Source organism: Coffea arabica, chromosome 10e (assembly GCF_036785885.1).
Source record: "Coffea arabica cultivar ET-39 chromosome 10e, Coffea Arabica ET-39 HiFi, whole genome shotgun sequence".
In the NCBI taxonomy this organism is placed as follows: domain Eukaryota; kingdom Viridiplantae; phylum Streptophyta; class Magnoliopsida; order Gentianales; family Rubiaceae; genus Coffea; species Coffea arabica.
In genome coordinates this window covers 47,918,728-47,935,223 of record NC_092328.1, presented here as the reverse complement: position 1 = coordinate 47,935,223, position 16,496 = coordinate 47,918,728, and the positions used below count along the sequence as shown (strand labels likewise).

At 34.2% G+C, this 16,496-nt stretch overlaps 2 protein-coding genes across 2 annotated transcripts; both read left to right on the top strand.

Moving 5' to 3' along the window:
- The first annotated feature begins 718 nt into the window (after positions 1-718).
- LOC113711718 (abscisic stress-ripening protein 1-like) lies at positions 719-1,843 on the top strand. The gene is made up of 2 exons (XM_027234903.2): positions 719-937; positions 1,398-1,843. The coding sequence occupies exons 1-2, from the start codon at positions 734-736 to the stop codon at positions 1,578-1,580; spliced, it is 387 nt and encodes a 128-aa protein (XP_027090704.1). The 5' UTR covers positions 719-733; the 3' UTR covers positions 1,581-1,843.
- A 733-nt stretch (positions 1,844-2,576) lies between these two features.
- Positions 2,577-3,879, top strand: LOC113711719 (abscisic stress-ripening protein 2-like). The gene is made up of 2 exons (XM_027234904.2): positions 2,577-2,839; positions 3,406-3,879. Exons 1-2 carry the CDS (start codon positions 2,717-2,719, stop codon positions 3,592-3,594), a joined length of 312 nt encoding a protein of 103 aa, XP_027090705.1. The 5' UTR covers positions 2,577-2,716; the 3' UTR covers positions 3,595-3,879.
- The last annotated feature ends 12,617 nt before the right edge of the window (positions 3,880-16,496 follow it).

Sequence of the window (16,496 nt, the reverse complement as noted above, 5' to 3'; positions counted from 1 at the left end):
AAAATCTATAAATAGGATCCATTCCCTCCTCAGAAAATCACCCCAGCAGCTTCAGTTGATATCTTTTGATAGCTGCTCTCTCTCTCTCTTTCTCTCTTTTATTTTTTGTTAGTTGATATCCTATTGATAATTTTGTTCTCATCTTCTTGTCTTTTATATATATATATCTGCTGGTTTTAATTTGCTAGTTCTGGTCCTTCTAGTTTGCAACAAGAAGAAATCTTGTCTTTCTTGTTAGCAACAACTAGAAGAAGACTTGTTTAATCCTGGGGAAACATTTCAATTTCATGAAATAGTTTCTTAGGACAGTGCTACGCACGACTCAAGCAGATAGTGTTAACATTGTTGTAGCTATTTATCCAACAACGATCTCCAAAAAATGGAACTTCGAATATTGTTCGTTGAGAGTCTTGAGATCTGCTAGATTTCTTAATTCCATTATCCAAGCGTGAAAAGAAATCGTCATCCAAGCAAATGTGCAAAGAAGCTGGAAATACTACTGAATTTGTTGAACAAATTTGCCCTGTGCTTTGCCACGTGTCATGCTAATTTCAGAAATTAAGAGCCATTACCGACGAAATGGCCACAGGTCTACTGATTAAGTTGTTTAGTGGTCAATTATTAACAAAAAATAGTTCGATGACCAAAACATGATCCCGACAATAGTTTAATGGCCGCCGAGGTTTTTTGCCCTAAGTTGTCCTATTATCAGTTTTACACCACTAAGAGTATCATGGCTGAAGAGAAGCACCACCACCACCTCTTCCACCACCACAAGGAGGAGAAGCCTGTCGAAGCCGTTGCCTACTCCGACACCACCTACTCTGGAGGCTACGGTGGAGAGCCAGCACATGATTATGAGAAAGAAAGAAAGCACCACAAGCACCTTGAGCAACTTGGTGAACTTGGTGCTGTCGCTGCTGGCGCCTATGCCTTGGTATATTTCCCATTTTTTGATCCTTTTGCTTATATAACTCAGTTTTCATGATAAGCCACGAAGGCATGCTTGTCCATAAGAGGCCACAAACTCAGATTTTTTTTTTATTAGTCCATAAAGACTAAACATTTTTGTTATTATTTCGTTTGATCAGACAATCAAAGATTATATACGTCCAATATCAAAAGGGTCGTTCAGTAAATCAGAAAATTCTCTTTCGAAAAAAAAAATTAAAGAATCTCTAGGAGGGATAAAATCGTATGGTATGGTCTAATTATAGTGTTGTGTTGAATTCTATGTTCTAATTGTACTAAAAATTTTGCAGTCAATTGACTGTATCATAAACTCTTATTACTAATACCAAAAATGAAAAAAAAAATCTCTAAACTCAGTAGGACATGGTTTTTGGCTTCACTAATTTCTTGTTTGTTTTTTTTTTTTCGAAATTTCCATAATCCAGCATGAGAAGCACAAGTCCAAGAAAGATCCGGATCATGCCCACAAGCACAAGATAGAAGAAGAGATTGCTGCAGCAGCTGCAGTGGGTGCTGGTGGATTTGCGTTCCATGAGCATCACGCGAAGAAGGATGCCAAGAAAGAAGAGAAAAAGGCTGAGGGAAAGCACCACCACCACCTATTTTAGTTTAACCACTCTGATTTTCATTAATCCTTGGGTGGTCTTTTTAATATTGTTCCCTTTGTCTATTTCCAGTATTGAGCTCTTACAACCAATAATCATGTTTAATAATCTGTTACTCAGCAAAAAAAAAAAAAGTGTTGTTTTTCATTTGAGAGATGCGCCTGATTTTGTTGGCGCTGCTGACTTGATTAGAGTTTGTGTGAAGTGCTGTTGTTATTAATGAAATGTTTGATTGCAGTATAAAAATTAGATATCAGTTTGGAATATGCTCAAAGGAGGATGAGTATTCTTTTGGGCTCTATCTGATGATCCGCATAGAAATTTGTTTTTCCCAACAATTTGTGACGTTACTCGAAATGAAATTTGTTATGGTGTTGATTATCAGATCGAGTGGCATGTTTAATGAGAAAAAAAGAAATCAATAAAAGATGTTAAACATCTGGATTGCATTTCCTTATTAAATTTAAATAGAGAAAAGCTCAAATTAAATTCGACTCCATAATTCCTGCAAATGCAAAGATGTACAGTTAAATCATCACAATTAAAGGTGGAAGTAAATGTCCTAAATTAGCATTGACTCCACAATTTCTGCAAATGCAATGATGTACAGTTAAATCATCACAATTAAAGGTGGAAGTAAATGTCCTAAATTAGCATTGACTCAAACCAATACACACTTATCTTAAACTTAATAAGGTTACAGATATGATCAATTTAGAATTGTTCATGATACAGGAGGACCAACTAAACAATGTTCTTAGTTAACATACAACTCCAGCAGATTGAATAATGAATGTCTATTATACTTAAACATTGAACACTAATTAAGTCAAAACTTTCATTTTTTTCTAGCATAAATGTAAATGCAACTTGAGGTTCATTTTTCTTTTTTCTTTTTTTTTTAAAAACTTGTCTACTTTCATCGAATAAAAGAAAACTAATAGAACGTTGAGGTATGGCCATTTCTTGCGCCCCTTCCGTCTCCCACTATTAGGATTTATCCCAACTGATTGGGAAAGGATCACCTATAAATAGCAATGTCATGAAATTCCTAGCACTCAATACTCAATATATATATATATATATATATATATTTATATCAAATTTTCATTCTTAACCATTACAAATTGACAACCACAATGGCTGATCAGACTCAGCACCACCATCTCTTCGGCCACCACAACGAGGAAGAAAGGAAACACCACAAGCATCTTGAGGAGCTCGATGAGCTTGCAGCTGCTGCAGCTGGTGCCTACGCTTTGGTAAAATTCTAATGTTCTTGATTTATGCTGGTTTATTTTCCCATAGATTAATCAATCAAATACTTAACCTTGCTGGTGTTCTTAACCCCCACCCCCCCCCCCCCCCCCCCCCGAAAAAAAAACACCAAAAAAAAAAAGGATTAATCATGCTTTTCATTCACAGAAGGTGAAGATTTATGCATCAATTTTTGGTACAACTATTGTTAGACGTCTCCCCTAAAATCAAGATTGATGATGGGTTAGACAGTAGCGGACATTCATTTGTATACTCTACTGTTAGGAGGAGAGGTTGCATTTTATTTTGGAGAACGTCAAAATCCAGTTTTCTTAAAACCCATATGATAGTGGGTTCAAAATGGACTAGATCTGCAAGTGGCTAAAAGGTGTTACATCATCCGCTATTTCTAAGATATCGAAAGATTGAAAACTAGAAGTGATTCCTGAGCAAACCAAGCCCAAGTACTATACTAAAACTTGTAGACATTAATTAATATGGTCTGAGCCAAAATAATTTCTGAACTTTGTTAGCTGATCTATGGTATGAATTTGCATGGAATGATGGTCAGCATGAGAAGCACGAGGCCAAGAAGGATCCGCAGAATGCCCACAGGCACAAGTTAGAAGAAGAGATTGGTGCAGCAGCTGCAGTTGGAGCTGGCGGATTGGCATTCCATGAGCATCATGAGAAAAATAATGCCAAAAAAGAAGAAGAAAAAGCCGAGGGAAAGCACCACCATCACCACCATCTATTTTGAATAATGATAAGGGTTCCTTCAATTTTCTTGCTAGTTTACATCCAGTTTTCTACTTTTACAAGAAAAAATTATGTTTGTTTTCTCTCTAAAAAAAAAAAGGTAATGTTAATTTATCTTCGGGATTTTCTCCTGACTTTATTGGCGCAACTGACCTAGTACATTTGTGGTGGAATTGGTCTCTGTCTTACGCGCAATTATTTGTGTAATAATTCTATCATTATGTTGGTGTCTTATAATCTATGTCATAATTGATGGATTTTCTTAGCCGAAGATATAACAAAACAACCGATTGATCACTGGTTAGAGTCATCAAGGGATAAGTGGGAAATCACTGTTGATCATTTTTAAGGTAAAAAAAAAAAAAGAAGTAAATTTAGAGCATTCGATCTTTTCTTGAGGCTTTACATGCATTTAAAGACTCCTGGAACAATTAAACTTGTTGCAAAAATAATTTTGTTGGTTTTGCGACATGTTAAATCTCAATTGTTAAAATTGGACACTTTGCTTGGTGTGACTGTATAACATCCAGCCCATTTGGAAGTATTGGGACCCAAAACGTATTGTGAGAATTCCAATATCCTTGGACCCTATTGGATGAGAGAGATTCTTGATTAAGTTCCTTATCTTCATGAAGGTGACAGGCTATCTACATTACTTCTCAATTTAGTTCCTTTATCTTCATAAAAATTGGCCAATGTATGGTAACATTTATGATTTAACTGAAAATTGTAGGAAACTAAAGAATGAATGAGTTACTTGAATTGCTCCGAAACTATTGGAAAGCAATCTTTCAAGTGCCAAAAAATAAATATTCTGTGGTGTTAAAGCAATGAGATGCGAGGAATGACTGGCTTAAAAAATAGCATCCACATTTGTTTTTCATTTAGAGGTATTTCAGATTTTCGATCAGGTTAATCCCTTAAAATTATGTAGAGTCTTACTTCAAGAATACACAGTGAACTTGTGTAACTCATAGAATCAATCACGGAACCTACTGATAACTACCAGATTACGAAACCAGTCAAATTAGCACGGGGCAAGCATCCATATTTACAAATGTGAAATATTGATACGAAAAGTTTTGACTGGCATTCTGTAAAGTTTTGATGAATATGGCACTATGAACCCTTATTGAAATATTGCCGAATTCCACATTATAGTAAGACATCTATTAGAAAATTGAAAATCTTGGTCCTTTGTCTTAATTAATGTCATTGTTCTGTTATCATGGCTAAGTCTTAGTCCCTTAACTATAAAAATTTGATCAATGTAGTCCGTTGAATAGAAAATTGGTCCCTAATAAATTTTAAAAAAATTTAGTAGCATCAGTTACACAACCTACACAGCACGGTTAGATATTCCAGGCACGATACTTGACTATTCTACTTGTGGCTTTGGTTAATGGAGGAAAAAAGGTGAGAAGAAGACTTAGGTCTCCGCCTGCAAGTGCTGGCCAAATGGTCAAAATGAATACCAACGGTCTTTGATGCTGGCCAAAAAAGCTGCTTAGAATATTATTCAATTTGATGTTACATGAATTGGACATTAGTCTTTGATGAAAATAGCTGCTCAGCAATGACAACGGTCTATAGACACATTAACAACCCACAAAGTAAAAATTTTGGCCTCAATTGGTAGGTGGAGGAGCGTACCATGTTTGTCTTTTGATCAACATATAATGTGGCCACAAATCTCACACCAAGATTTTGATCATGTTTGTCCCCGTTAAGGGCCATAATTTTGTGATGCATTTTTTTTTTTTACCCCTGAATCAGTTTTAAAAAATATTCAAATCAATATTGGAAGTTCCCTAGTAATTCATCAAATAGCTTCTACGAGCTGAGTTTCAAGCTATGTTAGCCGAACCCAAGCATGAGAATTGGTTGTTTTAGTGCAAAATGAAGAGTCTAACACTAAGAACGGCAAGGCAAATTGATTAACGGTTAAATTTCAACATTCATTGTGTCTTGGATATGATTTTTTTGGTCAAGCATATTTGCAAAAATTGATAACACGAATTAGAGTTCAGACTTCATAATTTTACTGAATCATTTTAAGGATTGAAACTGAGTAAAACTTTACCTCATTTCATTTTTCATTTTGCCCCCTTTCTCCCCCATCTCCAATTAAGGATCTTGGGCTTCTCAAGTTGCAGTTCTCAAGTAAGAGATTTTGAATTCAGAATATTTTACATATAATATAATCTTTGTTTTATCACATTAGAATTAGAATTGACATTCTAATTATAATATGATACAAAGATGAAATATCCTACATCCGATGGAGGAAAAGAAAAGGAATCATATATAACGTCCAATCCATCAAATTATCAATAACTTTGGATTAATCATTTTGATCCCGTGATTTTAGCTCAAAAGATATTGGGTCAGTCCGACTGGCACAGGGGCGTTACAAGTGGTATTAGAGCGAATCTGCGTGGAGTAAGTCTAGACTAGCAAGTTATGGTTCACATTGCGCAAAGAAGTGCAAGAAACTAAATATTATATGGAGTTAAGTGTCACGTCGGATGAGGGCCAATTTTAAAACCCGTATGAGCCACGTCTAGAATCCGCACATGACTAAGTGGATAATTTGAACTGTAACAGGCTTTATGACAATATTTATGCAAAGTTCTAATTTGCGCACAAGCTAACGAGTCACCTTTAAAATTCGCGCATGACTAATGAGAATGCAAAGTTCTAAAGAGCCACCTCTAGAATTTGCGCACAACCTAAAGTAGATTTTGTGAGAATGCAGAGTTTTAAAAGATGGAAAGAGTGAAATATCCCATATCGAATCCATGAAAAGAAAAGAAATCGTATATAACATCCGACCCATTGAATTACTAATAACTTTGCATTAACGATTTTGAGAACCTAACGTCAGCTCAAAAGGCTGTTGGGTCAGGCTATTGGGCGTGGGACGTTACAAAAGATCTTAATCATTGCATCGCGTTCTCAAAGACTAATTAAAATGATCCAACATCTGGACTCTGACGACTCGGTATACCGATGGGATGTTAGTTAATGATATTCTTGAATTATTGCAGAATATTGGTTGTTGAAAATTTTCATGGGTGCCTAAATGTTTAAGTGGTGCTGCCCACTGTTTTGCTAATCTTTTATTAGATTATGTGAGTATATGGGATCCTAGGTGCAACTCATACTACTTCTATGTTTATGTCAAGGGTGCTATTTATTTAAATTGTCATGTATTCTTTAATTTTATAGGGAAAATGACCAGCTTCATCCCTCACATTTCGCAAAAATATTCTTTTCGTCCCTCACTTTTAAAATGAAGCAAATTCATCCTGACATTTAAAAATTAAAACTATTACATCCTTGAACCTAATTTTCAATCTAAATCAAATCATTTAATAACCCAGTAATAAATTTCGAAAATAGAATTGAGAGATCATTCGGTCAACTTCATCGTATTTACATGACATTTATTAAACCAAAAAAAATAAAAATTATAACATAAAAGGCCATTCTTTGTCTTGAAATAGTAGAGTTTTTTTTTTGATAAATCTTTTCATGCACCGTTAGTATATCCGCTTGCAAATCTAGATGTGTATCATAAATATAAAATTTGATGTTTAAATTAAAATTAAAATGATATGGTGGTACATAAAACTGTCAGTGTATACAATAATAATGTAGAAAAGATTAATTTTTCTTTTTATATAATAATTTTTTATTTTTTCTTTTTAGGTTCATTAAATTTCACATAAATATCAAGTAGAGTTAGCTAAGTGATCTACCAGTTACACCCCCAAAATTTGTAATCCGGTTGATTGGTGGTTTGATTCAGATTGAAATTTGGGTTCATGGATGTAATAATTTCAGTTTTTAAATGTCAAGGACGAAATTGTTTCGTTTTAAAAGTGAGGGACGAAAAGAATATTTTTGTGAAATGTGAAAGATGAAACTGATCATTTTCCCAATTTTATAATAACTCAAATTGATTTGATTTAACTCAAATCTCCTTTAACCTCACATAATAAGTGGAACTGGTACTGAATTTGGTATCAAATAGTGACATTGAAAATCCCAACTCTTATGTGGAAGAACTCCCCTCCATTTTTTGCTATTCCACATTTGCTGCGGATCTTCCCTAATGAAATCGGCTTAAGTTTTTCTAGAAGAAAAAAATTCATTGGACCGCATGTATTAGTAACTTTTAGTCCCATAGCTTATTCACAAGAATTAATGCTAATGCTATTAATAAGCTAACTAGAAATCATCTAGTATAATTTGTTTCATAAAATTAGAAGAGGAATTCTATAAAAATTCAGTTAGGCTGGTAGATTTAGCATAGTTTACTAAAGCATGCAAAACTTTATTTGCTCCCCTGAAAATTCTTTGAATATCAACATAATTTTGTTCTAACAAAACCAATCGCACGTCTGCAATCATAGGTTGTTTAGATGGTACACTTGTACTTAGTGGCGGAGCCAGAAAAAATTTTCAGTGGGGGGCAAAAGCAACTCTAAAATTTTTTACCTACTCTTTTTTTAGTTTTTTAAGGAAAAAATATTCACCAACAAGTACAAATGATGCATATATTTCATGAAAAACATTAAAAGACAAACTGAAAATTATTAATGTAATAATAATTTTATTTCAAAAGTAAACTAAATCATTTACAATTGTTCATGACGAGTTTTCATATTTTGATAACGGTTTATAATCTTTTCATTTTGAATTCCACGAAGTATATGTTTCTCAATATAAGTAACTAAACAATTATTCATCCAAGTGTCTTCCAATCTATTTTGTAACCGATTCTTCACTATATTCATTATTGAAAAAACCCTTTCTACGGTAGCTAGAGCTGTTAATCGAGCCGAGTCGAGCCGAGTATTTGGCTGCCGAGCTCGACTCGAGTTTAATTCGAGCCGAGCTCGACTCGAGCTCGTTAAGAAAACGAGCTTTAAAATGTGTTTGAACTCGGTTCGTTAAATGTACATGTGGCTCGAGCTCGACTCGTTTATCACAAACGAGTCGAGCTTCACGAGCTCGAGCTCGAGCTCGTGCAAATTAACATTAATAAAAACCTATAATTTTTAATTTATATAATTTTGATTTCTAAAATGACAAATATGCCCTTCATTAACGAGCTCTAACGAGCTACTCGAGTATCAAACGAGCCGAGCTTACTCGGCTCGTTAACTAAACGAGCATGTTTCGAGCTCGAGCTCGACTCGTTAACCAAAATTAACGAGCCGAGCTCGAGCCTTAACGAGCCGAGCTCTAACGAGCTTTCGAGCTACTTGATTGGCTTAACAGCTCTAACGGTAGCTGTAACAACATGTAAAATCAAAGACAACTTTAAAAGTATGTAAACCAATACATACATAAAACACCAGGGGCACACTTGAAATTACATCAAATTTTTATAGGTATCATAGAAATTTAAGGGGGTAGTGGGGGCCTATAAACCAATAAATACACAAAACTCGAGGGGGCACACTTAAAATTACATCAAATGTTATAGGTATCATAGAAATTTAAGAGCCCCCAGTGTAAATTCGCCACTACTTGTACTCATTTGGCAGGTTCAATTCGACAAGAAATCCGCAACTTATTCAAAAGGGGTAACGTGAATTGCATGCGTTCTCCCCCTTAGGTTAGGATAGTGTAAGATAGTATAGATAAGGTAACGATTAACAAAAAAAAAAAGGGAATTGCACGTGTTCTGAAAATATTGAAAAATTGAAAAGCTTAGTTCCTTATCTTAATAAGTAAATCTTATATGCATTGATAGAGTATACACTATTACCGCTATATTTCTGACATTTGAGCAAAACTTGAATTCAAATTCAAATTTTGTGTAGTTATCATTTATCAAATACTGACAGTGTATAAACTATCAGTGTAGAAAAGATTAATCCTATCTTAATTAAGTCGTTGTTTAATTATCACGGGATTCATCATTCATGGCTAACAAATTCAGAGCTTTACTATTAAAAATTTGATCAAATTAGTCCCTTTATTAGAAAACCGGTCCCTTAAATTTAAAGATTTGGTCATTGTGACCATAAAAATTATAAAATTTGCATTGGACGAATTTCAATTTGTAAGGCAATTGATACACCTACATATATAGAAGACTTCGGTCAAAATGAATACCGTTGTAACTGTTTAGAATAATTGCTCAATCAGATATATTGGGAGATGTTAGTGGCTTATTTAAAAATGTCTATGCAGCTCCATTTCTCTCTTTAATTATGCTTTTAAAGGGAGGATGGAGTGCTAAATGTTTTTTTATTTTATGAGTGCTAGTATCATCATTTTCTCGTATTCTTCCATTGATTAGACATTATTGGTCTTTGTTGACGACAGTTACTCACCGGATTTGGGGCAGGGACGGTCATACAGTATGACCGTCCCTGCACGGTTAAGGGCCAAGATTTGCCCTCAAAATTTTGTACGGCTGAAATTACACCATGTAACTCGATTTTCGCGTCAAGTGTGGGACCCACCACTATCTATTCTGAAAATACATCCTGTGAAAAAAAAGTTACATCGTGTTTAATCAATGTTACGCGCAGTACAAAATGAGGACAACAGGCACAAACGGTTGCACCGTATCCGTTACTCACCGATCAGTAGGGTCTGCAGTTGAAATAGACACATCTCTACCATGTAGAAGAGCTGAAGTTCTTATGAATAGTGTGGGCGTCGTCCGCTGACTTGTTCTGCTAGGCTTTTTTTTTTTTGGCCTTTTTATCATATGGGTTATGCCATTTGTGTCTTTATTTACCATGCTGGTTTGTTACTTTGTTATTTGTTGTGTGTTTTGTAATACCCCTTTCATGTGCCATTTATTTCAGCTTTGCCATAATCTTTTGCTGCATGGCTTCTCAGACTTTTTGGCTATTATCTGATTGCATGTTGGCCATTTTTTTTTTGCTTTTGAAGGAGACAGCCCCTCACTCCAATTGACCTTTAAAATTTCCATTAACTCTTCTGTCTCTATTCCACATGAGCAAACAAGTAATTCAGTTCATACCAAAAAAGAAAAAAAAATAATTCAGTCTTGAACTTATAAGCATTTGCTTTCTGCCATTGCTAATTTTTCTAGATGAGCCTGAACCCATGCACAGTAGCGATGGTATTCTGAATAATACTTCATTGGCTGCAGAAAATGAACTTCTACAAATACTCCTATCAGGTAATTTGGATACAGCTTTTCATCATTAAACTTTAATGGATACTATATTTCTTTATCTTGCTATTTGCACATACATCATTCTCGATCTATTCTAAAATTTCTAACAAAAAATATGTATTTATATATGGTAGTTTTTTTTTTTTTGGCAGATACACTTCCTCATAATAACACTGCAGATGCCATATTTTCATCTGGAAGTAACCGAACTGGTACATAATTCTTTCTATGCAAAAAGAAATTTTTTTGCTTGTTTATACTGAAAATACCATTTGTTGTCTAACATATTATGTAATCATAGGTCGTAGACACCTTGTACACATACTATGTTTTATTGATGTCTAAGAATACTAATATTTAAGGGTCTGTTTGTTTGGGTGGAAAATGTTTTCCAGAAAATATTTTCCATATTTTCAGTTGTTTGGTTGTCAATTAATTTAGGAAAATAATTTCGGACAGAAAATAAGTTACACCAAGTGGAGGAAAATAACTTCCTCATCCATCATTGTGAAGTTATTTTCCTTTCGTAAAATCAGTCTTCCTTCCACAACCTCCGGCGGTGAACCATCGACAAAAGACCAGTCCCTTCTTCGGCAGCGAAAAAAGACCATCTCCAGCAACAGCTCATCGGCAAACCAATCCCTTCTTCGCCGGCAGCATCTCCAGCTCCAGCGAATACCCACTTTCAGAGTCTATACTATATATAAGAAGCACTTTGTGCTTCTACTGTTGGGGATTTCGAGTGCATCCGTTTGCTTTAAGCTCTTGTACCTTGGGCTGCTGTTTTGTACGTTGAGTGGTGGGACCGCTCTTGCTAAATTGGAGCCAAGCATTTGATGTGAGTTGACTGCTCCCACTGCTGCTTCAGCTTTTGCGGTGATTTGAACATCCGACTGCTGGCTGTGCAGCTGGCTTTCATAGCTTCTGTTGTACTTCAGAGCTGTGTGGATGGAGAAGGAAAAAAGGCTTTTTCTCTTCAAATTTTAGAATCTAAAATTTATTATAAATGAATGTTTACAAGCGATTTAACGTTGAAATAGGAAAACACAGAATCCCGCTTGCGGGTTTCAGCGTTATTATGCAGTCGGGATTTTTAAATTTTTTGTTCTACTCCACAATTGTGTGGTCTTTTGCTCTTCAAATTTTAGAATCTAAAATTTATTATAAATGAATGTTTACAAGCGATTTAACGTTGAAATAGGAAAACACAGAATCCCGCTTGCGGGTTTCAGCGTTATTATGCAGTCGGGATTTTTAAATTTTTTGTTCTACTCCACAATTGTGTGGATGTCGAAAAAATTTAACCAATCCCAAAAAATTTCAAATCCCTTTGATCATGTGTTATAACGTTTAAAGTAATTTCACTTAAATCATAATCAATGTTTAGAATTGAACTTAAACCATGAATTGAACTTTGTCCGACAAGTTTAATATTAAAACGTGTTTAATATTATCAAATGTCTTTATATTATCAAATTAAACACATTTTGTATTATCAAACATTTTGTTTATATTATCAATTGTTTAAGTAAAATGTATTCTGGTTTTTAATATAAAAAACCATCACTTGTGTTTAAGGGGTTTCTAATATAAGGATAACCATCTATATATTTATTTTAAAAAATTGATAAATTGATAAAGCTAATAGGCATTAAAAAATATCTAGAATTATGGTGGATATAAGAGAACAACTAGATAAATTTATATATTTATTAAGTGATAAGTGATAAGTGGATATATTTTTTTTATATGCATATGTGATAAACATGAGATATACTTTATTCCTCAATTTTGACCAAAGAGTTCAATCATGTGTCATAGGGGTTAAATCACTTGTCTCCCACTACCATCTATTTTTTACTGTTTTAGTCATTCTGATGCTTATTTTGTGGACCACTTTCTTCCTAAGGTTGGCTATATTTGTCATTTCCAGATTCTTTGTCTCGATTTTGCATATTTCTTGTTTTTTACTGATCATCGATGAATACATTGGCACCAGAGATTTCATGCAAACAATTTGCTACGTTCAAAAAACCAGTTTACATGCAAATTACAGCGCATCTTGCATCTTACAACTTGCTTCATACAGCTTGCTTCGAATCAGGTATTTTCTTATGCTAATCCAAACTTAGTTCACATGAGTTTTTCAGCTATTCCATGCAACTAGAAATTTCTTTTATTTTAATCTGTACTGAGGTGCTCCAATTTCTTATAATACGCAGTAGCAGAGATACTTTGATAAGCTTCGTCTGCTGTCTCCATGGAGGTTTTCTACTCTCTTTCCTTCGTTCAACTGGTTTTTTATTGTTTTTTAATATATTTAGTTCATAGCTCATTCCATCTGTACTGATAGTCTTCATCCTTTTTAGCTGAATAGTTTGTTCCTTGCACATCACCACTTATATACCTATCTATCGATATATATATAAACAATATATATCTGTCCATACGCATAGATTTTCCTCTGTCTATCTTTGTTTGTTGCTTGGTATATATGTATAAAAAACATGAGCTGCTCCAAGCTATCCATAACGGATGATCCTGATAAACTTCGTGAGAAAAAGGATAAGCGAAATCGTAAAAAAAGAGAAAAATTTGCTGCTCTATCTGTCGAAGAGAAACAGGCTCAGCGCAAAAAAAACAGAGAAGCTTATCACAGAAAAAAATTGGAGAAAATACTTTCCAAGTCCTTGCCACAACAATTTCAAGAAGCTTCTCAATCACCAGTTTCTGCATCTGTTATCCGTAGCCTTTCTCCTCAACAATGTTCTCATGGTACATAGTGATTAAAAAACTCTTACTATATTCTCATAATCTGTATGTGCATAGGATATTTATCATAACCTGTCTATTTCCCTTATTTTGTTGATGACTAGCTTTGAATGATAAAGTTATCCAAGCTATTGGTTCTCAAACTTCCAAACTCAATGAGAATGTTCATGGAATTATTGGTTGTAATCAAGGTTAGTCATAGAATTTTTTTCCCTTTACCAACTTTTCTTAGAATTCCAACCCCTACTTTTGTATATATTGAATTGCAAATTTTTCTACCTGACTTTCAGGCGATTCACGCAGTGAATTCTCACACTCTCATTTTACAGAACACTTTACAGGTACCATTTCTATCTACTTTAAATCAATGAATTCATGTCAACTTAGTTGTATATGTATTAGTGTTTCTTGCTATATTGTAGTAAATTAGACTGTGCATTGTTTGTTATCCAATGTGAATTTCATTTTTTTTATAATATTCATGCAACCAATCTGAACTCTGTCTATTGTAATAGGTGCTCCAAAACCTGGTATTCGGATTTCTCCCTCTGCAAATAACAGTGATGAACTAGCTTCTGCTCAGTTGGGTAGAAAATTAAAGGAACAGATTTCTTGCTTCTCAAGCTATGAGAAAGGTACATGGTGTACTTTGTTTTTGATATATCTTTCTTACTCAAATCATAAACAGTATTCTATTGATACAATACTCCATCTCTAATTTTTATACGTAGGATCTGCTTCTAACTGTGGTACACAACATACATGCGTAGCTACTGACATGCTGCACAATGCAGGTGATTTAAGCTTCGAAATTAATCATTGATTATTGCTTCTTATATATAACCATCAACATTATCATGATCAGTTATATTAGTATTCTTGTTTACTTTTCAGATAAATCATTCATATGCATGAACTGCTACAAATTCTTGACAGAAATAGCTGAACAAACTTCAGGTCAAATGTTCTTTGAGCTTTTTAAAAAAATTCCTACTGCGATTGTGTCTAACAATTCCATGAACTTTACCTTGAACAGATTTGTCAGCTATCCTCCCAATGTACCAGCTGTATCAAGTCCCTGATAATTGTTCTGCTAAAACAAGAAGAATTGCAGGTTATTAGCTTTGATCTGAATTTACTATCTTGTATATAGAAAAACTCAAATTACCATATGAGCTGCTTGACGATTCTCATTTCTCACTATTGTTTCTTATTTCTCACTCAAGTTTCTTATTTCTCACTATTGTTGTAAACTAATTTGCCATAAAAAATCCATCAAATAACCATCTCATTAAAATATATTAAATTGTTTAATTGCTTCTGATGTTGATCAGAAAACTTCAGTATGCATTATGTAACCTCAAACCACTTCTATTCATACAAATACCTTGATCATATTACTACCACTACATGTATAAAGCTTATGGCCTCTGCTTCTAATTATATATACTTGAATCATTCAGGCAAAAAGCATTCATCAGCGAAACAAGTGAAAGCTATTAATAACAAAAAGAAAAAAAACAGAGGTACAGATTACAAATCACTGATTGTTCCTCTTTTACCTCCTTATGTTCAGTTCCAACCTTTAGTTTAGCTGAACTAATTGCTAAATCTATAGGTAATCAGCCTGTTGATGGAGTTCATGCACTCAAATTTATTAATCATCAGGCAGATAGATTACCTGCAAAAGCTGATTGTCAGTACTGTGGAGGGAAAAAAATGCACTCTGAGACACCCAATTTCTGTTGCTCAGACGGACAAGTAGTTCTCCATGAGAATAAATTGCCAGATATTCTTGTAGAATTGTTCACTGGTCATTCTGATGAAGCTTTATCCTTTCGTACATATGTCAGAACATATAATAATATGTTTGCCTTTACTTCCTTTGGTGTACACTATGATAAATCACTTTGCAAGAGAACAAATGGCATTTATACCTTCAAAGTTCAAGGACAAAGCTATCACTTTATCAAAGACCTTATTCCACATGGAGGATCTGGATTATATCTGCAACTGTATTTTCATGATACAGATCATGAGCTTCAAAACAGAATGGCAGTTTCAGAAAGATTAACAGAGAGTATAGTAATGAAGATCATGGAAGTCATGAAGTCTAATCCATACGCATGTTTTCTGCGCAGTCTAAGAAACGTTCCAAATTTGGATTCATATCAGATAGTCCTGAAATCACATTCACAGAATGATCAACGAGTATTCAACCATCCAACAGCTTCTCAGGTTGCAGCTCTTTGGACAGAAACAGAGAGTTCAGGAACAAGTTATGCTAGACACATTAAAATTTATACAAAAGAAGGAAGGGATCACCTCGTCCAGTACTATTATGGCTGTTACGATCCTCTCCAATATCCACTATTATTTGCACTTGGTGAAACAGGCTGGCATCCTGGAATCAGAAGATTTGTCAGAGAAAATGCCAAAAAGAGAAAAAGATCTGTTCAGAGAAACAAACCTACTGCTGTCCTCACCAATTTCAAATCTGCTGAAGACATGATATCTGCTGAAGAAGAAGGTATTCCTAAGATGAATAACTAATACATTATCTATATGCAAATGTCTTATACATTACTTATGTACATTGCTCACATCTTGCTTACATAATTACTGATCCTGAATTACTTGTTTTGAGAACATACTACTCGCATTATCTTCGATTAGTCTCACATGATCCTATATCTTATCAATGTATGCAACTTCATATAGTGAAACCAGTTACTTATACCTTATTTTTGTAACTTTCAGTTTCCAATGATCCTGAAAACAATGGTGAATTTGTGTCAATGCGAGAATATTATGCTTATAAATTGCAGATCAGAGACAAATATTCTCCAAACATACTTAACACTGGTAGATTACTTCAGCAATATGTTGTGGATATGTACATCAAAATTGAAAGTCAGAGATTGGATTACTATAAAAGCAAACAAGAATTCATA